The sequence below is a fragment of the Kogia breviceps genome, chromosome 13 (assembly GCF_026419965.1).
Source record: "Kogia breviceps isolate mKogBre1 chromosome 13, mKogBre1 haplotype 1, whole genome shotgun sequence".
NCBI classification, from domain to species: Eukaryota; Metazoa; Chordata; class Mammalia; order Artiodactyla; family Physeteridae; genus Kogia; species Kogia breviceps.
The window spans coordinates 8,855,910-8,879,649 of record NC_081322.1 but is presented as its reverse complement, the minus strand read 5'-3'; the positions used below and the strand labels follow the sequence as shown (position 1 = coordinate 8,879,649).

At 45.9% G+C, this 23,740-nt stretch overlaps 1 protein-coding gene across 4 annotated transcripts in view; it reads left to right on the top strand.

Moving 5' to 3' along the window:
- Nucleotides 1–23,740, top strand: part of KCNQ5 (potassium voltage-gated channel subfamily Q member 5) — a 575,893-nt gene that overhangs the window by 470,608 nt on the left and 81,545 nt on the right. For all 4 annotated transcript variants that reach the window (XM_059035950.2, XM_059035948.2, XM_059035949.2 and 1 more), the window contains exons 4-7: nucleotides 1,173–1,348; nucleotides 1,613–1,738; nucleotides 16,399–16,509; nucleotides 22,225–22,320. In XM_059035950.2, coding sequence (XP_058891933.1) covers nucleotides 1,173–1,348; nucleotides 1,613–1,738; nucleotides 16,399–16,509; nucleotides 22,225–22,320 — 509 coding nt within the window. The remainder of the gene's footprint in view (nucleotides 1–1,172; nucleotides 1,349–1,612; nucleotides 1,739–16,398; nucleotides 16,510–22,224; nucleotides 22,321–23,740) is intronic.

Here is a 23,740-nt window from a genome sequence, read left to right as displayed (position 1 = left end):
TCGCTTAATGTCTTTGATGTCCGCATCAGCGTATGTAGTTCCTTCTCATCTCCGACAGCTAGGGAGCGAGAGAAAAGGATGCATTTGCGGCTGGCTGTGCACCCAGCCACAAGCTCCCACAGCGTGCAGCTGACCCTCTCCAAGTCCTGACCCAAAAGGGCACCAGGAAAGTGGCTCTAAGGATGCTCTCGGTGCACACCAGGGGCCAGGCCTTCCTGAATGCAGGAACGACTGGGCTGGACAAAGAATACACATTCACACAGCAGTTAACCCTGAGGCTCCCACTCCCAGAAACATCAGTAACTGCCACCCCCTGAGGTGGAGCTCTTCTTTGGAGCGTGGCCACCTGGTCATGCACAGCCCACTCGGAGCAGGAAGGACATCTTACTGAGGATGATCAGGTCAAGCTAACCTACTGTAAAATCTCCATTGGAAGCCATTCATCCCACTTCACCTCTCCCACTTCAAAGCCTACCTTCCCTCACCCAGATATTTACCCTTGGAGTGATTAAGTCATTCATCTTTTCTATGTTCTCCTTAGCTGCTCTTTTTCTCTTTTTAGCTGACAAAAGGGCAGATATGATTTAAGCCGAATGTCAATATGTCAAACATTAACTATCCACTCCCATGCAGTGCATAGTATGTATGATCACCTACTCTATTGTAACAAATGGAACGTTAATTAACTTGTGTACAGAACTTATGATGCGAAGTAGCCCTTTCGCATCTGGACAGGCTATGTACCCTCTGTGGCATCAGCCAGCAGGCCGCAGTGCTGGGGCAGAGGCAGAAGCCCCTTCCTACAGGCAGGACCACCCGTGCCTCCAGGACTGCCGTGGGGACGCCGCGCTAGCCCGAAGCCCTCCGGAGCCCCAGACCTTCCGAAGGCAGTGTCCAAGCCTTTGAAGGTTAAACGGCGAGCGGTCCAAACCTGCGTGGCTAAAGCAGAGAACGGCCGAGGGTCAGACCCGGGGCAGCAGGCGCAGGAGGCCACGTCCTCCGCCTTCCACCCCTCGGCGATCACAGAGCCCACGTGGCGCGCGCCAGCCTGGGGCTCAAGAGCAGTTCCCTGGGCCCCAAACAAGTCAAAGGGACCCTTTTTGAAATCCTGTTTTGGAAACTAAAACCTCCTGGTCGTGCTACTTACGGCTGCTTCACCCTGTTTCTTTCAGATACCATCGTTCTCATCGCCTCCATAGCAGTAGTTTCTGCCAAAACTCAGGGTAACATCTTCGCCACGTCGGCGCTGCGCAGCCTGCGCTTCCTGCAGATCCTGCGCATGGTGCGCATGGACAGGCGCGGCGGCACCTGGAAGCTGCTGGGCTCCGTGGTCTACGCGCACAGCAAGGTGGGGGGCCCTCGCCCAGGTGCGGGCAGGGTGTTCTTAACTTCTTCCCTTGCTGCCGTGATATTTACTAAACCCATCGAAAGCAAACTTAATATTTCAGTAATTGGTTAAAGCAATGTGGGACACAGGGTGTAGTGGATTATGTGAAAGTCATCTTAAATATCCAAGCAGTAGTCAAACACATGGAATCATGCTTTTTTATTTTTTTTTCCTTTTTCAAAGATTTTTTCACCTCTAAAAATCTCTCATTCCTTTTATGTCTAGGAATTAATCACAGCTTGGTACATAGGATTTTTGGTTCTGATTTTTTCGTCTTTCCTTGTCTATCTGGTGGAAAAGGACGCCAATAAGGAATTTTCTACATACGCGGATGCACTCTGGTGGGGCACGGTGAGTATAAGGATCTGGTTTTATTTATTGGATGTTGTGAGATGTTTCCTTTGAATGTAGTGTAGTGATTCCCATGAGTGGTCTCAATAAAGCTATGAACTTCCAAAAGGGAGTTAAGTGAAAATGTACTGCGCTTAAAATTATCTAAAGAGCTTCCCCTGTTAAGTCCAACAGAGTTCTCTTACAAATCATCAGTAGTGTTTCTTGCATGCTAGACTGTTGCCAAAGTAAAGACAAGTGATTTTTTTAACCGTGATTAAAATGTTCATGGGCTTGTTTGCTTTAACTTTGTGGAGCACAGCTTTAAAGTACAAGTGGTTGCATTGTTTTACCACTCATCAAAAAGTTTATCTGAGGCTTAAAAAAAAAAAGCAAAAAGGAATACTAGCTGAATGAAAGAAAAGTAAAATTATGGTACAAAAAGGGAAAAAGAGAAGAGTGGTAACCACCTCTGAGATCAGAGACTATAGACCCTGAATTTCAAAACTTTCCACTCATACACCTCTTTTTCCTTTATATTGTTGTTAAAGGATAGTTTCCCAAACAAATAAAAGTAAAATCACGACTCTCATACAGGTAGAAAATAAATATGTCCTAAAGATTTTATTTAAACTTTTAAGTATTCAAATGAATGTGCAAACAGAGGCACACCTGGCTTCTTCCACAGTGAAAGAGGAAAGTCAGAGGAACCCGCACCAGACAGAATGTACTTACACGTCTATAGACAAGAATTATTTTGCATTGCTGCTACAACTTATGTAGTCCTAAAATAGCTCAAAGACCTGAAAGGTGCAGAGCCCGCCCCATAAAAGCAGGAACTGAGAACCTGGAAGAGTGTACTCTCAACAACACATAGTTTTCCGTCAAAGCAAAAATTGTCTTTGCAGTGTAAAGAATCTATAAAACAGTTGATGAAACGTGTACCCTATAAAGAATGTCATAGGATAAAGGAGTGCTTTATGCAATGTGTAAACTACATTTTTAAAAATTCTATTCCTTAAAACATTCCAAAAGGGTGAAAAGTACAAGAGCAGTTATAGTTGTTTGAAGACGTCCCCTGTCTCTTTGGTCCAACAAATTTGTTCTCTTATAAATCATTGGCGATATTTCTTGAGTGCTAGACTGTTGCCAGAAGAAAAATCTGTCATCTTCTTAATCTGTGATGAAAACATTGGTAAGTTTGTTTGCCGGTTTGCTTTGTGGAGCACAGATTTAAGTGCCCAGTTGTTGCATGGTTCTGCTGTTTGTCAGAAGCCCATCAGTGAGAACTAGAGCCCTTGCCAAGGACATGGATAACTCGTCGGGGCCTGTAGTCAGCAGAACTTGGTATGTTTGTGGGTTGCATAGCAGCAATAATATGAATAAGAATCAAAAATATATTCATCTGAAGATTAAGATTTTTTTTCCTCAAATTATCAGAGTTAAACGTCTCCAAGTTTGTGCCACTGATAACAAAGCATTCTGTTAGTTTAACAATTTGGTTTCCAACTCCTTCCCGTACCCCACAAGCAATAATGGCCACTTTGAAAGGAGGAAAGTAGAAAACCCAGAAGAGAGCAGTCATCTGACATTCTTAAAATACTTCTCACATGCAGAGAACAAATGAAAATCTGTGACTCATGGTGGGATAAACTGTGTAAACTGAGCAAACAGGAGGCTTTTCTAGCCAGCAAGGGGAAGACAACTGATTATCCCAGGCTTCAAAGCAGCGATTTGAATTGAAGTTTAGATTGTGCGCCTCTGTGATAATTCTAACGTGCGTGAGTGACAGGACACTCTGGAGCCCCTTCTCCTCTGAGGTGCATCTGTTGGTGGGTCCACCTGGCAGCTCTCTGGCCTTCTGGCCTTCCGTCTTCCTTTCTCCTTCCTACTAATCAGAATCGCTGCACTGTGTGTTGAACAGTGTGTGGGAAGCTCTGAATGTGCCTCTCACTTAGTCACCAGCTTGTTTCTTTTACATAGAACAACCCATGTAGCAGGTTTCCAAAGGTCATCTCTGTACTTTTCAGGGAAAAGCAACATCTATTCATTGATTTCATTCCAGTAGTGCTATTTGACTGAAGTTTTAACCTGTCCATAACAGGATCTTTGAATGGCCTAATTATGTCTCTTTAAAGAAAAACAAATCTAGCCTTGAATACAAGAGTAAAAATTTTCTAAGGTGTTGAGCTTCTAGGAATAAAAAAGGCCTTGTTGGTCCACAGTGGGTTTGTTGATATTAACTGACTCATTCATGAAATCGTCTGAAGCCACAAAAAGCAAACAAGAGAACTTATTAGTTCTCTTCCTTATAGGAACATACTAGGTCTCCAGTGTGAAGGAAAACAAATTTAAAATACTGACTATACCTTTTATTATATGTTAATGAAGACCTTAATGAAATCTATGTCTGGATACTTTTTAGTTAAAATTGTCCATGTTCGAAGTGAGAGAGTGGCATGGACATAAATACACTACCAAATGTAAAATAGATAGCTAGTGGGAAGCAGGTGCATTGCACAGGGAGATGAGCTCGGTGCTTTGTGACCGCCTGGAGGGGTGGGATGGGGGGGAGGGAAGGAGACGCAAGAGGGAGGAGATATGGGGATATATGTATACGTATAGCTGATTCACTTTGTTATACAACAGAAACTAACACACCAGTGCAAAGCAATTATACTCCAATAAAGATGTTAAAAAAATAAAAATAAAGAGAAAATTGTCCAAGTTGCATGTAATGGACACCTTGCTAACTTAGGAAGTATCCAGAATACATAGGGAAATGAAAGCATCCTGAACTGGAGTGTTTCTTAGTGCTAAGCTTTGGTGAAAGAAAAAAAAAAAGGAAATCCTCATTTATTTAAAAAAAAAATGCCCGAAGTATCAACATTAAGTATAAAATGCCATTTGTAGGCTATGGATCCAGTGTCCCAGTGAATTCTAAATATTAAATACGAAACCCCTTCCATTAAGAGGGTGCTGAGGGCTGTACCCAAACCAACTGCAGGAGGAACACGTAGTGCCATCAGCACTGCTCAGAGCCAATAACAATTCAGAGAACTTTGATACCTGAAAACAATTCCATACTAGCGAACAACAGTACTCAGCCCACTGAGTAAGTAGGATAATCGATACAAAGGGCTGGTCCTAAGCGCATGGCAGGTACCCAACCATAGATGCGGCTGCCGTGGATGTGAGGTGGGAGAACCGCTACAGCCAAGGAACACAGAGCAGTACCTTCCTGGCACACCCACGTCTTAAGCGCAGAAGGGGTGTGGGAACTGGGGTTTCGATGGAAAATGTTCTGGCTTCTGAAGGAGCAACTGAAGAGGCGTTGATGGCAGTGGACGTGCGGGGGGAGAGGGGAGGCTGCGGCCCCAGCTGCGGCTCCGGGACAAGAGGACCTTCTGGTTGCTGGGCGGAGTTCCATTTAATGTTATTTCCTATTATTATTCTCCTCCTTTCCAGTTGCTTTAGGTTTATTCTGAAGTAATTTAAAAACAGGTTTTCCTGCAGTTACGTTTTATTATGATCTCCTTCTTTTTTTTTTTTTTTTTTTTTTTTTTTTTTTCGGTACGCGGGCCTCTCACTGCTGTGGCCTCTCCCGTTGCGGAGCACAGGCTCCGGACGCGCAGGCCTAGCGGCCATGGCTCACGGGCCCAGTCGCTCCGCGGCCTGTGGGATCTTCCCGGACCGGGGCACGAACCCGTGTCCCCTGCATCGGCAGGCGGATTCTATGATCTCCTTCTTTCCTGTTATTATTTTCTTCCTTTTGATTGGCTGAAACAACCTAAGATCCCATCCTCCTGAAGTAATTTTACCTGGTAATGACCTATTCTTGAAGGCCAGCTTGTCCTCTTTCTGTTTACCACTATTCCTGTGACGAAGACAGCGTTACGGGTTTTTTTAAAGACACAAACAGCAGCAGATGGTATAAATCTACTCTTGAGCAAGCATCTGAAAAATACAGCCTCCACCTGAGACCTGTGCCTGAGATGATTCCTTCAGGCATGTAGAGGATTTGATGTCGGCCAGAGTTAGTCCCAGAATTCATGCTAAAAACCTGACAGTCTTTCTCCAAGCATCAATATAGGAGAGGCTCTGCATTCAACAGGTTGTACAGCCCAAGTATATGCCATGAGTTTCATCCCCCTGCAAAATCTAAGAATAGGAAATGGTGCACATTTGTGGAAAGAGCTAAGCTACCCTTGTCATTGATAACATCTGTTACCCTTCCGAGAATCAGCCCTCCTTCCATCAGGTTCACCAGGACAAAATGTTTTCTGCCACCTCATATAAGCTATTGCTTTCTGACTTATCTGAGTCAGATAATTAACTGTATCTGCTGGTACAGTTAATTAAAGTTGTGTTTCTTACTACCAATGCATTACCCGATGGTATCCAAGCCTTACTTTACTTCTAACCATTCAAGATTATTAACAACCAAGTGAAAACTGAGACCCACATACCCCAGCCATTACCCCCCAAAACAGACAAGTGGTTAATAACCTCTCCAACTGCCACGCCTACCTTAAGGGCATTTATGGGCTATACTGGTTATAAGTCTCTGTGGGGAACTCTTTCCTAAGATGTCTGTTCCTTGAAAATTGTCACCACACACGCGACTCTGGACACTTTTGCTCAGTATTACTCCATAAGCACTGAGTACGTGCTGTATTGAAAAAAAAAAAAGTATTATAGTCAGGAGACCAGGGTTCCAGCCCCATTGTTAGTGGAGGTGTGATATTAAGCAATTATTTAATATCTCTGTAAAACTGAGAAAAGAATAGTATCCAAACACAAAGTTGCTGTGTGTATTAAATGAGATTAGGACATGTAGATGTACTTTATCAAGCACTAGACAGATGTTAGTCACCACTATTACTACATATTTGACCACAGTTCTGGAAGAACAGTATGGAATGCTAATGCCCTGAGCTCCCTGCCACAGCAGAACCCAAATTTTATGATGCCTCCAACACAGGAGTTTCTAATGTTTGAAGATCAAAAATCTTTCTGATGTACTAGTTCAAGGTGACCAAATTTCAAAATTGACTGTGCGGATTCTGTGACCACCCACTGTCTGAAACCATATGCTCAGGAAGTGGCCCAAAGAGAAGAGAAGGGAAGAAAAGAGACTCGAAAGAAGAGAAAAAGTGCAAAGAGGAGGAAAGGGCAAGGGGAGGGGAGGGGGGAAGGGAGAAGGAGATTGTTGACAACTGTCAACATGAATCTTCTTTCCTTAAAGGACCCCCTTAGGAACCTTCATGCACTGTTGGTGGGAAGGTAAATTGGTGAAGCCACTATGGAAACCAATATAGAGATTCCTCAAAAACATTAAGACTAGAGGGCAGACAGCAGAAGCAAGAAGAACTACAATCCTGCAGCCTGTGGAACAAAAACCACATTCACAGAAAGATAGACAAGATGAAAAGGCAGAGGGCTGTGTACCAGATGAAGGAACAAGATAACACCCCAGAAAAACAACTAAATGAAGTGGAGATAGGCAACCTTCCAGAAAATGAATTCAGAATAATGATAGTGAAGATGGTCCAGGACCTCGGAAACAGAATGGAGGCAAAGATCGAGAAGATGCAAGAAATGTTTAACAAAGACCTAGAAGAATTAAAGAACAAACAAAGATGAACAATACAATAACTGAAATGAAAACTACACTATAAGGAATCAATAGCAGAATAACTGAAGCAGAAGAACAGATAAGTGACCTGGAAGACAGAATGGTGGAATTCACAGCTGAGGAACAGAATAAAGAAAAAAGAATGAAAAGAAATGAAGACAGCCTAAGAGACCTCTGGGACAACATTAAATGCAACAACATTTGCATTATAGGGGTCCCAGGAGAAGAGAGAGAGAAAGGACCAGAGAAAATATTTGAAGAGATGATAGTTGAAAACTTCCCTAACATGGGAAAGGAAATAGCCACCCAAGTCCAGGAAGCGCAGCGAGTCCCATACAGGATAAACCCAAGGACAAACACGCCGAGACACATAGTAATCAAACTGGCAAAAATTGAAGACAAAGAAAAATTATTGAAAGCAGCAAGGGAAAAACGACAAATAACATACAAGGGAACTCCCATAAGGTTAACAGCTGATTTCTCAGCAGAAACTCTACAAGCCAGAAGGGAGTGGCATGATATACTTAAAGTGAGGAAAGGGAAGAACCTACAACCAAGATTACTCTACCCAGCAAGGATCTCATTCACATTCGATGGAGAAATCAAAAGCTTTACAGACAAGCAAGAGCTAAGAGAATTCAGCACCACCAAACCAGCTCTACAACAAATGCTGAAGGAACTTCTCTAAGTGGGAAACACAAGAGAAGAAAAGGACCTACAAAAACAAACCCAAAACAATTAAGAAAATGGTCATAGGAACATACATATCAATAATTACCCTAAATGTGAATGGATTCAATGCTCCAACCAAAAGACACAGGCTTGCTGAATGGATACAAAAACAAGACCCATATGTATGCTGTCTACAAGAGACCCACTTCAGACCTAGGGACACATACAGACTGAAAGTGAGGGGATGGAAAAAGATATTCCATGCAAATGGAAATCAAAACAAAGCTGGAGTAGCAATACTCATGTCAGATAAAATAGACTTTAAAATAAAGAATGTTACAAGAGACAAGGAAGGACACCACATAATGATCAAGGGATCAATCCAAGAAGAAGATATAACAATTATAAATATATGTGCACCCAACATAGGAGCACCTCAATACATAAGGCAACTGCTAACAACTATAAAAGAGGAAATCAACAGTAACACAATAATAGTGGGGGACTTTAGCACCTCACACCAATGGACAGATCATCCAAAATGAAAATAAATAAGGAAACAGAAAAAAAAAAGCATTAAGACTAGAACTACCACTGGTCCTGCAGTTCCACTCCAAAGAAAACAAAAACACGAATTGGAAAAGATATATGCACCCCATATTCATAGCAGTGTTATTTACAAATTATGGGAGCAACCTAAGTGCCCATCAGTGGATGAATGGAGAAAGATGATGTGGTACATAAATTCAGTGGAATATTATTCAGCCATAAAAAGAATGAAATCTTGCCATTTGCAACAACATGGATGGACCTAGGGGGCATTATGCCAAGTGAAATAAGTCAGACAAAGACAAACACTGTATGATGTCACTTATATGTGGAATCTGAAAAACAAAACAAATGAACAAACATAAGACAAACAGAATTACAGATATAGAAAACAAACAGGTGGTGGGCAGAGGGGAGGGAGAGGGAAGAAACAGGTGAGGGAGATGGATGAAATTTGCAAATTTCAGTTGCAAATATACGAGTCCCAGGTGTCAAAGGTACAGTGTGGGAAATATAGCCAGTAACTATGTGATGTCTTTGTATGATGACATCGTAACTAGACGTATTGTGGGGATCATTTTGAAATGTTATAGAAATACCAAATCACTATGTTGTGTAACAGGAACTAGCATAGTGTTGTAGGTCAATTAGACCTCAAAAACAAACAAACTCATAGAAAAAGAGATCAGATTTGTGGTCACCAGAGGGTGGGGAGTGGAGGGGAAGGGAGATTGGATGAAGGTGGTCAAAGGTACAAACTTCCAGCTGTAAGTACCAGGGATGTGATGTACCACATGGTAAGTATAATGAACACTGCTGTATATTATATATGAAAGTTGTTAACGGAATAAATCCTCAGAGATTTTAAAACAATAAAATTATTTTTCCATTTCTTTAATGTTGTATCTGTATGAGATGATGGGTGGTCACAGAACTTAGTGTGATAATCATTTCATGATGTGTACAAGTCAGAGCATTATGCTGTGCACCTTGAACTTAGACAGTGCTGTGTGTCAATAATATCTCAATAGGGCTTCCCTGGTGGTGCAGTGGTTGAGAATCCGCCTGCCGATGCAGGAGACACGGGTTCGTGCCCTGGTCCGGGAAGATCCCACATGCCGCGGAGCAACTAAGCCCGTGAGCCATGGCCGCTAGGCCTGCGCGTCCGGAGCCTGTGCTCCGCAATGGGAGAGGCCACAACAGTGAGAGGCCCGCATACCGCAAAAATAAATAAATAAATAAATAAATAAAAATAATAATAATAATAATAATATCTCAATAAAACTGGAAGAAAAAATAAATAAAATAAAAAATAATTTTTTAAAAGGACCCCCTTGGGGGAAATTATGCTGTGCTGTGGAAATCAACAGATAGTATATTCTTAATTGTTCACATGAAAGCATTAGCTATAAACTACTATTCATGACTGTATCCTCAAAACCAGTCCAATAAAAGTTAGTTGATTTGTTGCTTGAAGAAAAGAAGGTGAAATGTATATCTCCTGGTCTCAAATTAATTCTGATCTTGAAAACAAATAACTGTAGCCTAACCAATGTTTAAATTATAATCTGAACACAACATCTGCCATCTCATTAAAGGAAAAAACCAAAAAATCAGGAAAGCCTGGGCCCGAATTTGCATTCGTTTTGCAGTATTATTCCTGAGGAAGAAATAACTGATGGTTGAACCCACTAAGGTGTGCTGAGCTGACCTCCGACTTTGCTACCACAATTACACCTTCATGCCAATATTCACAACCCACCGACTTTCAGAGAATACCGTTTCTTACCTGCATGACTGCAGTTGAGCTCAGGGGCAGGAGGGCAAAACTGTATCTGAGCTGCTGACACCTGCCACACCATTGTCCAGTAAACGTCCACCTGCAGAGACAGCATGAACCACCGGCATCGCCGAGCTGACCTGCTGGAGCAGCAGGTCGAGTGGGCCTGTCCCTCTGCGTCCTGATCCGTCCTGTCAGGCTGCTCTGCCAGCTGCCACCTCCAGTCCTAAAGTGTGACAATCACTGTGCCCTTTTTGCTCAGTGAAAGTATCACTTTGCTAAAACTGCACTGAAAGAGATATTGGAACTTTTTTAAAGTTTATCTTTTAATTGTTTAAAGTAAATTCAGAACTTCATGACCTTTCCAATGATACTGTCAACACCATGGTCAAAAGTCAATGAGTAGAAATCGATAATATGTACATAAATAAATACATAAATTTTTAAAATGTCACCATCCAGCAGATGTTAAGCAGCATAGCCCCTATAAGCCCTGGAAGTCGTCAAAAATGGAATTACACCCAGTACAGTGGGTTTCCTCCAGGCGTGATTTCCGCCAAGCCCTGAAGATCACACATACAAACTACCAAGCAGGTGTTCCTTCCGGGAGCTCGCGGAGGAGCTGGTGTCTTCGGGGTTCTGTGTGAGCCGACCTTCCTCTGTCTTGACATCCAAATGAAACCCTCACTGCGTCTCAGCTACCGGAGCTTCTCGTGGTTTCTGGAAGACAGAAGTGGGTGCACTGCTGAGCCCCAGCTCCTGTGCCAGAGAGCAGCTCAGAACGCTTCTCGGGGCCTGCCAGGTGCTTGGACCAGAGGAGAGCTGTAACAGCTGCAGCGTGGCACCTCGAGGACAGCCTGACCTGAAAGTCAAGAAGTCAGCGACCTTCCTGCAGGCCCCGCCTGGGATGGTTGGAGCGAGCGCGACCGTCGCTGCCTGAGAAAGACGGCAGCCACGTCAAGCAGGTGGGTCAGTGTGATGCCCGCTGCTCACAGCAGGAGGCCCAGTTGTCCGCTTTGCAGCCACAAGAATCGAAACAGTCTGCCCTCCAGGCAGGAGACGAAGGAACCCCCGCCCCCCTCCCTGACACCCTGTTGCCAGATCCTTCCCCATCCTCGCCTGGCAACAAAAGGCCCCTCTGCCCTCAGCCAAGCAGCACCCCAGCGACTGCGAAGTAGGTCGGGCGGAGGAAGCAGTTGCCACCAAGCTGGGCAGCTGGTAGCTCCGAGTCTTGCAGAGCCCAGGCCCCGGCGGCATGAGGAGCAGCGGGGCGGGGTCCTCACTATCCCCCGGGACCCCAGGGGCAGCTCTCAGGGCTCATGACACCTCATCTCCCCGCCGGCTGCACTGTAAGAGAGACAGCCTGAGCTCAAAGGAGGGTGCGGGCACCCTTTACTGTGTCTTGAGGCAGCAGGTTAAAACCCGCTCTGAGCACTGAGCCAAGGAGAACAACTCAGTTGTGTGATCGGAATGGAAAGCGGACGGAGAAATGCAGTTATTGCTGTGACCAAACCGTGACATTTCTCCTTCCCTTTATTATTATTAATAAACTACTGGAAAGGATTAAGCTATCTTGCAGAAAAGGTATGATAGATTAAAATCTTTCCCGCATATTTAAAATTAGGAACCTGTAATCAAATGGAGCCAGGAATGCTGCTTCTGCGATCTCAAGGAATTCCTTTGAGAATCCTCTACCCATACTGCTGGTGGCGTCTGATTCACTTGGCTGCTGGGTTCCCTGTCACAGCCTCACAGCCTGGGCCTTTCCTGTTCCAGGCCCTTTGCTCCCCACAGGTGACCCTCCTTGTTCTTCACTGTTGACGGGAACTGGCCTGAGCGTTTCCAGCCCTGCCCTCCTCTCACACTGCCAAGGCTAACCCTCCACCGTGTCCTTGACCCTATGTCCCCTCCTCCTCGGGTACCTCCCCATCATAAAGCTCTCACCCTCCCCTCCTTAGCCTCGGCCTCTCTGCAGACAGGCACAAACACATCCTAGAAAGCACCCACTCACATCAGAGATTTCCGGGAGTTCTGGCCCCATGTTTCTCACTCTGTTGCCAATGTTCTTGAAAGAATTCTTTATTTATTTACTAAATATTTATTGAGTTCCTCTTACTCTGGTGGCAAACATCATGCTGGATGTTAGAGAGAAAAAGAAGAGTAAAGACACAGTCACTCCTTCTAGTAGAGGAAATGAGGACCCCTCCCCAGAGGAAAGTAGAGCAGTAGTAGACTACCCCTCATGATAAGTGCTGACAGGAAACGAGCAGGACAGAGAGAGACCAGAGGCCGCCTGTGGACAGTGGGCAGGGGAGGCCTGTCTGAGGACAGAGTGTTTTGGATAACACCTGAAGGATGAGAAGGAGCTCCAGGAAGACTGGGAGCTGAGGGAGCAGAGTGTGCAAAGGCCCTGTGGCAGGATAGCCTGGCCCGTTGGAGGAGCTGAAAGGACACTAGTTAAAGTGCAGTGAGCAAGGGGGGACCAGGGGGACCTTGGAGACTTGGGCAGAGACCAGGTCACGAGGTCCATAGCTAGGAGCTTAGACTTTAGCCTGAATTTGGTGAATAGCCATTGAAGGATTTTTAGAGAGGAGTAAGAAAATAATAGCCCTCTGAGAGAGGCCAGAGCAAAAGCAGAAAGAACAACCAAGAGACGGCGGCTCATGATGCACGTGAGCCAGGACACGGGGCAGCCTCAGGGTGCACGGCGATGAGTGTGCGGGCAGGTGTGATGCATACACGACGGTGCTACTCAGCCGTGAGAACGAGGAAACCCTGTCGTCCGCGACCATGGGCATGGATCTTGAGCGCTGAGTGAAACAAGGCAGAGACAGACACTGTGTGATCTCACTTATATGTGGAAGCTTACCCCAAAAAGCCACGGAAAAAGATGATATTTGTGGTTACGAGAGGGGTGGGGAGTGGAGGAAGGTGGTCAACAGGCCCCAACTTCCAGTTATAAGATAAACTAGTACCAGGGATGTTAGTACCACATGGTGACTGTTAGGTAACATTCCCATATGATACACAGGAAAGCGAAGAGAGTAAAGCCTGAAAGTTCTCACGACGCTTTTCTTTCTGTGCATCTCTACGAGGTGGTGGATGTTCACTAACCCTCTGGTGGTCGTCATTTCACAGTACGTGTCAATCGGACCGTCTTGCCATACACCTTAAACAGTGATGTATGTCAACCATTCCTTAGTAAAACTGGAAGAATTCTCGTCTAAAAAAAAAAGAGGCTGCTCTAACAGCCCGGTCTCCGGTGGTGGCCGTGATGACAGAGAGAAGGCAGGGGGACTGGGGAGATCAGAGCAGCGGGACCTGCTGAGGTACCCAGAGAGACACGTGCGGGGAGGGGGCAGCGGCAGTGCCCCAAGGCTTTTGACTGAGCAGCGCGGTGGGCGGTGGCGCTCTCGACCAGGAGGGGGTGTCATCGGGGGAGCGGCGGGTTCTGTTGTAAACATGTTCAGTTTATTTTTTTCATTTGTTTCACATCCTTTATTTCACAACACCTGCTTTTATTTTATTTTACTTTATTTATTTTTTTGGCCACGCAGCATGCGGGATCCTAGTTCCCCGACCAGGGGTCCAACCCGCGCCCCCTGCAGCAGAAGTGTGGAGTCTTAACTGCTGGACCACCAGGGAAGTCCCTAGACATGTTCAATTTAAATGACTGTGCAGCGTCCCAACAGAGTGTGAATCCAGAGCTCAGAAGAGTGGTCTGGCCTGGAGGTAGAAACTCAGTGTGTTCAGCATAAAAATGGCACTTACACCCATGAGAGCATTTCACGTCGCTGGGGAAGAGAAAAGGGGACGGGGAAAGAGTTACAGAAGAATAGAATTTTTATTTTTGTATAAAGTTACTTATTTCATTTACGTATTTTTGGCTGCGTTGGGTCTTCGTTGCGGTGCGTGGGCTTCTCATTGCGGTGGCTTCTCTTGTTGTGGAGCACAGGCTCTAGGCGCATAGGCTGCAGTACTTGAGGCACGCGGGCTTCAGTAGTTGTGGCTTGTGGGCCCTAGAGCGCAGGCTCAGTAGTTGCGGCGCACGGACTTAGTTGCTCCGCGGCATGCGGGATCCTCCCGGACCAGGGCTCGAATCCGTGTCCCCTGCATTGGCAGGCGGATTCTTAACCACTGCGCCACCAGGGAAGTCCCGAGAAGAACAGAATTTTTAAAAGAGAAAAAGACCCAGAAGCAAAGCTTAAGAAGCCAATATTTGGAGGTTGGCTGGAGTAGGAAGAGCCACGTAAAAGGAGCCGCCAAAGATGTAAAAGGAAAAGCACAGGAGAGAGGAGAGGGTCTAGGAAGGGCTGGTCAGCTGAGCCGAGCGCTTCCGGAGGGTCTCGATCACAGAGCGTCTCTTCTTCCACCGTTTCTGTCTCTCAACTTATTGGCCCTCCTTCAAAGCCCGGGGAGGACAACCTGCCCCAAACCGCCGCTGTTAGAGATCACCAGTGACCCCTGTCTCTGTGTCCACATCTTTTCTCAGTCCTCATTCTCTTTGTTTTCCCTGAGCCTGTGGCATCAGGGCTCACCTGGTCCTCTGTGAAGCTCTCCTCGTTGAGTTTCCGTTTCTATAACCCATTCCTAGTCCTCCTACTTTTGAAAAACTGTATTCTCCTCTGACTTTCCTTTCCCATCCATCCCTTACATGTCTGTGTCTCCTGAGGAGGTGCCCTTGGCCCCTTCTTTGCACCCTTTGCAACCTCATTTCATCACAGAGCTTAAAGAGTCACTCGGTGCCCTATTCCAAAACCCAGATTTCATGCCAACCTCAGTCTCTCTCAAGACTCAAGCTCTCCTTCTTAATTCGTTGCTCAGACATTCCTAGATCAGCATCATACTGATAGTTTTTAAAACCTCATTTGAAAGCCACTCTTCTTCTTTGCTCCAAACCCTCCTTTTTCTCATTATCATATTTCTATTTATGGGGCAATCATCTTCCCAGTTGAAACTTTCAAGACATGTGGATTTCGTCTTCCCCTTCCTCTCAGACACGCTTCTATTGAACTTCCTCAGCTCATCTCTTTACTCCCCACCCTGTACTGTCCCACTCCCGCTGTTCTGATTCAGTTGCCCTGTCATTCCGCCAGATCAGGCAGAACCTCGTTGGTCCTGGAGCACAGCTGGAGCCTTGTTCGAAGGCACGTGGGCAGCCCCTGGAGCCGTTGACCATCGGGGAGACATGACCCAGGGATCATTTTTCAGAGACACTCCCTGGTCCAGCTTCAGCGTAGCTGGTTAGCCTCCTCTTCAGACCCACTGTGCTCTGGCCCAACTGAATACACGTTCCAGATCCCACCCTGTTTATTTCACTGCTGTGCGGCTGGTCACCTGTTTCCCCTCCCTAGATCACTCTATCATTTCTGCCTCTCAGAATACTACTCCTCTGTCAGAGCCTGGGTATGATGACATCTTCCCAGCAAAGCTTCTTCAATAGCCCAAGCTGGTAATAATCTCTTCTTTGAATTTGAGCAGCAAAGTATTTTATGCATTCATCATAATACCTGTCTTGCTCTATTTTGTGTTTTAATGATTTGTGTGTGACATATCTCCCCTCTTATGCCATAAATATCTCAGGACAGGAACTATGTACCTCTCATTTTCGTTCCACTACAAATCAAAACACGTACCTTGCACACACCAGACCTTAAGGAAATGCCTGCCAAAGAAATAAATACAGCCTGAATTAACATGAACTGTTGTTTTGTGTACTGATCCAGTCCTAAATCCATAGTGCTGTCATTTCTGTATCACTGATGGTTATCCACTTACTATATAATATAGCCTTTCTTTGAACGCACTTAGAAAAGTTGGAAAATTGTGTTACAAGGGAGGAACAAGTATGTGGGTTATTCGCTTCCTTAAACAAAGAGAAGTTCTGTTATGCGTCATGGAAAATTAAAGCACAGTAATAAAATGCACCAACCAGACTGGTTGAATGATGATTTAGTGGAAACGTTGCTCTGCCTCCTGTTCATGGGTCCTGACTTTCCTCTCAAGTACTTAAGCTGCACGTCCTATTTATTTTGTTTTTAGATAACATTGACCACAATCGGCTATGGAGACAAAACCCCCCTGACCTGGCTGGGAAGGCTGCTCTCTGCAGGCTTTGCACTCCTGGGCATTTCTTTCTTTGCACTTCCTGCTGTGAGTATCTTTGCAAAAATTAAGCACTTTCAGTTGGATCTTGGAGGTTTATTAGCACGAGCTTTCACAAAACGGTATGCCCTAGAACACAGCCATATCGTTTACTAATATCATTTTTCTGATGTAATGTTGACTTTTCTATATGTATCTAGTTGGTTAATTTACAAAATATGGTCTTCCCTCGGAGTCGCTTAATCCGGGAGTTTTATACCAGCTGAGGCTTTAGGACCAAATGATAATTCAGGCAACACCACCTCTCAGTCAACAGGCTACTAATACACTGAAAATATGTGTAAAGATTTAAAGATATCCTCCTCTTAAACGGATGGCTCCCATTAGGTGCATAAGGTGTGCACTCCTGAAGAGATGCATGTGCCCACGTGGAGTATCTACCTCTCAGGTCCACTTGAGTGAAAAGCATACAAATTTAAAGGGTTTTTATTAATGTCTCAGATGATTTATTCCTTGCGTCATCATTGATTTTTGCTAACAGCCAGTTTCTTATCGGAATGAAGAACACACTTCTCTTAAGCTTCTGATTATTTTCTCTGTACTGGATGAAGCCTTCCTTTCTGATTGTTTTATCCTCTTGTGTCTTCAAAGGCACTTGGTCAGAGTGTTACCACTTGCCCCCGCTCCCCAAGATCTCTCTTTTGGCTTCCACTTGTTGGAGACGAGCCAGCAAGCAGGGCTGTGAGAGCCGTGGCCGCCGTCCCGCTCAGGGAACAGCAGCCTCAGTCTTGCCCCAGACACAGGCTGACTCATGTCACAACCTCTGCTGCAGAGACCCCGGGCAGCCCTCCCAGGAGCCAAGGGGGTGGGGCCTTCAGCAGCACAGCCTGTATGTAGCTACCGGGGCTCCCCCTCTGCCTGGGACCCCTTGTCCTTCCCATGGCCAGAGCTCAGCTCCAGACTGACCGGCTGGTTGCACCCCAGACCATCCAAGGTCAGAGAAGGGTACCAAGAGACCGCGCGAGAGCACACGGGCATCAGACCCCACTTTGAATCCGGGTTTGTCACGTGCTGCCCACGTGTGACTGTGTTGGTTTGCTAGGGCTGCTGTAACAAGGCATCACGGACTGGTTGGCTTGACTTAAACAACAGAACTTTATTGTCTCGTAGTTCTGGAGGCTAGAAGTCCAGGATCACGGACGGAGCTGGCAGGGCCGGTTCTTCCCGAGGGCTGCAGGGGAGGGTGTGGCCAGGCCTCTTCCAGGACTCCGAGACGGCCGTCTGAGCACTGTGTCTTCACATTGTCTTCCTCTGCCCATGTCTGTGTCCAGGCTTCCTCTGAAAAGGACACCGGGGGGCTCCCCTGGTGGCTCAGGAGTTAAGAGTCCACCTGCCAGTGCAGGGAACACAGGTTCGAGCCCTGGTCCGGGAAGATCCCACATGCCGCGGGGCAATTAAGCCCGTGAGCCATGACTGCTGAGCCCACGTGCCATAACTACTGAAGCCTAGAGCCTGTGCTCCGCAACAAGAGAAGCCACTGCAGTGAGAAGCCCGTGCACCGCAAGGAAGAGTAGCCCCCACTCGCCGCAACTAGAGGAAGCCCGCGCGCAGCAAGGAAGACCCAACGCAGCCGAAAATAAACTAATTAATTAATTATTTAATTTTTTAAAAAGGACACCAGACATAGTAAGTTAGGGCCCACCCTAATGAGAATGAGCTCACTGTAACTTGATCACCTTCGTGAAGACCTTTTCTCCAAATAAGATCACATCTGAGGTCCTGGTGATTAGAACTACAGCCTATGAATTTTGGACACAAGTCAGCCCGTAACAGAATCCCTGAGTACATTTCTTTATCAACATCAGGTAGGAAAAATTATCACACCCAGAGAAAATCTGTTAAGACCAATGACGTAAGTCAGGTGCTTGTCACAAAGAAAATTTTCACGATGTGTGTGTTCCTGCTGTGACAAAATGAAGCAGAGTCCAAAAAGCGTCTCACTTATCCAGAGTCAACTGAATCTGGCAACCTCAGCAATTCAGACCAGAATTCAGTTCTCTGCCCAGCAATTCAGTGGGCAGAGACCCACTCAATAACCAGATTCCCTACAGGAAAATAACCTTTAGAAACAGTAAAATGCAGTCTTGCACTCTTTTCCCAAAATAATGGCACAAAAGATCTGCCTCTGCTGTGTTTATACTTATACTGAGGCCACATATATAACAACCTGTGTGATCCCTCGAAGAACTACAGGCAGGGAAGGAGGCCCCCTCTGGGCTGTTCCCCGCTCTGGGCTGTTCCCATGGGCACCCATGTATGTGCCGTCCTCCCAGGAGAGCCTCGAGGCTCGTTCATAACCTTTGCTTAACTTAGAGAAAAGTCTGGTAAACTGAGCTCTGTGGTTTCATACCTCTGAGGATTATCTACAGCAATGTAGAAGTATGGTGATAGAACACACATTAGACCAGGAAGAGGTAACAGCAAGGGAGGGAGAAGAAAAGGGTATAAGGAGTAAGCAGACATAAGTGTTCAAAGGTGTAAAGACCTGGGCCACTTGGCCTGAAGGTCAGCCCACCTCCGGGAGCTGGTGCTCTCGCCCAGCGAGACGCCCTGACTCTATCCTGAGACCGTGGACCATCACAGGAGGTTCAGCTGTGTGGCTGTTAGGTTAAGGGTCAGAGACTAAGTGGTCATTCTTGTAAAGGTTTCCCGATAAAGTGATTACAATTTTATACACGAATTAAATTAATACATGTTGGAGATCTGAACATTTTGCTTGCATAGAACACGCCCTAACAGTGCCAAGCAAAGTAGACTTCACCATGGATCTGTTTACTGCAGCCTCACTTTAGGTACTGAGTTCTTGCTTGAATGAAAGACTCAGTGGCTTCCGCATACCTTTAAATAAAACAAGGTGGCTGGAAATGCCGTTATGTCTTGTGCACCCGCAGGCCGGCAGGGGTGTCAGATTGAAATTAGGAGAACACGTTGGCATTTTGCTAAGAAAAGTCAGAGGTGGATTGTGGCGCATCCCTGTTTGAGGTCCTTCTACCCAGGAAACCGAGGACCAAGAAAGAGAAGCTCCTTTCCCCATCTTTCCCTCAACGCAGGACTCTCCTGCACATCACAGAGTCACACAGACCACCAGCTCCACCAGGGCTCCCCTTCCCTGAGACCCTTGCCCAACCTCGCCTTGCGGGGCAGGCCTTTCTCCACCTGCAGAAGCCCCTTACCTCCTGCTGAGAGGACCTTTCTGTCTAGCCTGTTCGCCAAGTATGGGACTGGGGGGTACAGATAGGCTCTTCTAATCTGGAAGGGAGTATATTTTAGCTATAATTAAACAAGGGATAAATATTTTAAATACTGACCGATACATGTTTTCTTTTTATTTGGTGTTTATGTAGCACTTCTAAAACTTAAAACCTCAAAATTTAAGTTATCTGATCTTAGGAAATGAATTAAGACAAAAATCAGTTTCTGAGATTTTGTATCTATCGGTATGGATACTGGAAGGAATAGCACGCAAGTTACATTTGCATGTATATACTTAGGTAACTTACAGGGTATATATGTAACATAACAGGCTTTATTTTACAGCCTTGTCTTTCTGTTTCTGAGCTGGGGACGGAGGAGGTGGGGCAGGGTTGGACAGCAGCCGTAAGAAGACGATGAGCAGAGCTGGTGCAGTGACTGCTGTAATGGACAGTCTGGCTCAGGAGACGTGCAGCCGACATTTGCCATCTCCTAGCGAATGTTTCTAAGCACTGCCAGTGTGATTTTCACCACATTTTAGCTTGTTTGGCAGGTGCTAAGTTTGTAGGGCCTGGCCTGTCTTCATTTTCCAAAAGGGATCTGACTCTGAACTTCATATTTACATAATGAATGCTCAGAAATGGTAGCTATTGCTGCTAATTCAATGCCTACAAAATCTAAATTATGCCTCCTAGGAGTGGATTATACACATCTATGCATATAATATGAATACATAATATAAATATATGCTATAAATTCTGCTGTTTCATATTCTCTTACATGTTTAAACTTCATGAAAAATGACATTAAAAGGAAAATAATTAACTTTTTCCTTAATGCTCTTAAGGAGCAGCAAGAAATTTAGGAGTTATACATAACTAAGGTTGATTTGGATTTGGAAACAGAAGGCCATTTTTATAACCTCTAAGTGGAGGGAAATGTTGTTTAAATCTACAAATAAGGTCCTACAGACCAGATTTTCATAGAGCTTGGTCTGTTCAGTCACAGCCTGCACAGCACAGTCACTAAGGGAGTGAGACGGAACAGACCTCCGACGCCGTTCCTCATCTCACGGTGCAGCCACCCGTCCTGACCGATGGGGGAGTCGGTCACTGCTCATTAATAACAATACTGTCGTCGTATGACTGCATTTTAAACCGAATTGTGTTATTTATTATCTGGTCATTGTCACAGAGGTACTCAGAATTGTGGCATCTCGGGATGAGAAGGAAGGTTAAAGGTTACCTAGAGCCCAAAAATGTCCTCGCCAAGTTTTCATCCACTGAGACCCGACACCTCCCAAGGACTAGACCCATCACCCCCTTGAGCAGCCTGTACTGTCTTTGAGTGACTTCAAACATGTGAAGAAAAGAAAAATAGGCGGTCCTTACCTGTGGCAAATACTGACTTAGAGCTTATAAAATGCCCGGCTGTAACCTAAGGGTTAGACTCCTTGAGGTTTAGTAAGAAGCTAATAATTTATAGCTAGCAACTAAAATCCCAGACTTGAAAGCAGAGGGGCTCCGTGTCTCACACCTATAAAGTGGAGGCTTAGAGACAAAGCCCAGAGACTGAACTGAGCAAACTCCAAAGCCAGCCTCAACTCAAGGCTGAGACGAAGCATCTTGATTCCACAAATTTAGACCAAAGCAAACTGAAAAAGAGGGGCCATATCAGAGAGCCGAAATTTTGGCAGATGGAGACAGCAGAAGGAAGCAAACCAGCAAAAGCTAGCATAAACACAGAAGGAACTGCTCACTTACCAACCCCCAGATCTGACAGGTGAGCCGGGACCAAGAAGGCGAGTCACGCTCAGAGTGTGCCGTTAAGACTCAGGTGAACAGGAAGGTGCTTTGCGTTGACCCGGGCTCTTGTCTTTACCGGACAGACTCGCAAAATGGCAAACCTTCCACGTCTCCAAAACTGAGTGTGTGTCTGTCGCATCTGGACAACTGTCCTTCCCCACTGTTACTTTCCTTTGGTAGGTGTAGAATTATAGCATCGCTGAGGATTAACCTTAAACGCTCCCTCCCCCACCATTTCGTGAATGGAAAGTATAAAGTCAGGTAGCGTCGTCAGAGTGCTAGGGAAGCTCCCATGTCCACATCTGCGAGACAGTAACAGCCCCAAGTTCTAATCCCCCTCTGTCCACCACTGGATAGGACCATTCTCTCTGACTTAGGCGTAAAGAAATGCCACGGAGAAGGCCACGCAAAAACATTTTTTAAGATGGTGATTTTTATTTGGAATTGTGGTGACTCCTCCTACCCCGTAAGAGACCGTAGGGCCTGGTGACTTGCGGCGGGGCAGTCGTCCTGCTTCCTGCCCAGCTGCTTGCCGTTGGCCGCCGCGTTACAGTAGAGGAAATTGTTTTTGTTTTAATGAGTTTAGGGACAGGCTGCACACTGTTCGCCTTTTCTCAGACTTTTAGAGGGTTTTTTAAAATACTTGTATGATTTAACGGTGTTTGGGGGAAAAAATTTTCAGCGCTATTTCCGTATTTTGTTGCAGGGCATTCTTGGCTCAGGTTTTGCATTAAAAGTACAAGAACAGCACCGCCAGAAGCACTTTGAGAAAAGAAGGAACCCAGCTGCCAGCCTCATCCAGGTAAATGTCAGTGTACCGGGAAGACGGCAACACCTGTTTCTGCAGGTGTTGGGTCGTGGGCCGGTCCCTCTGTGCCCTTGCTTAGGGGAGCTGCTCTTTGGGTTTGTTTTTAAAAATGAAACTGGAGGGCTTCCCTGGTGGCGCAGTGGTTGAGAATCCGCCTGCCGATGCAGGGGACGCGGGTTTGTGCCCCAGTCCAGGAAGATCCCACATGCCGCGGAGCGGCTGGGCCTGTGAGCCGTGGCCGCTGAGCCTGCGCGTCCGGAGCCTGTGCTCCGCAACGGGAGAGGCCACAACAGTGAGAGGCCCGCGTACTGCAAAAAAAAAAAAAATCCACGAAGCTGGAACTTAATGTACAGTCTTAGATTTGGTCAAGTGCTCCCCACTCCCAAACAGAAAAAACTACTATGTGTTTTGAGCCAATGGTCCACGCTCTGTTCGGATTAAGTAACGGCAGCAGCAGAGCCATGCCAGGGTCAGCAGTCGAGTTGCTCCTGGAATGACCTAGTATGTCTCATGAATTACTTGGTGAAAGATGATTGCTCATTCAGAGATGGAGCAGAACACAGCGTCGGTGCCGGCCTTGCCGTTACCTTCTGCTGCCCGGTGTGTGCCACCGTTCTGAAGAGCAACGTATTTGTTCAGAAAGTCAGGCTTTAGTACTTGCGGAGTCACTTTTAATGCCATCTAGAGCAATAACTGGAAATTCTTACTTTATGAGCTGGAATTATGGAATACATCGATGTTTGCGTGTATGAAGTAGTAAGCATATTATTTGAAGCTAACTCGTAATACCTAGGTTGTTCAGCATTTAATCTTCGTTTCAGTAACTCAGGATTTGCTTCAGCAGTAAAAGGAATGCTTCTCCTTTTGTCATCCTTACCTTTTGGGAGTAGAGCCAGCCTAGACACAGTTTAAGAATCACAAAATATGTTTTCCTCTAGATCCATGCTGTGAGTTTGTATTTAATTATAGACAAGATGATGATGTAATATCCCTCCATGCCAGGCAGCAGATGCCCCAGACCTGCAGAACCAGAGGGTTCGGAGCAGTGACTGAGATTCCTGCTACAGTAGCAGGCCCGTTGCTCCCACGCACCTTGCAGGTTCCAGTCGGGGCTGGAGGGCAGCAACCACGGCACAGCCCCGACTCCGCAGCCTCTGCCTGTGGCCACGGGGTGGGGGGAGGCGGGGAGGGGCTGCATGAGGAAGGAGACCCCTTTGTATCTGTGACTAATTGAGGGTGCTAGTGTTTAGAGCAAACTGTTCTGTGACTCCTGACCACTGCGCATGACGTGTAATACACACCACTGAGAGGCTCTAGTTTTAACATTTCTGGGTTTTAAAGGGGCGCCAAAGATAAAGTAAACTTTGTTTTCCTGAAGGAAAGATCCCTGAGTCGTAGGAGTTTAAGATCTGAT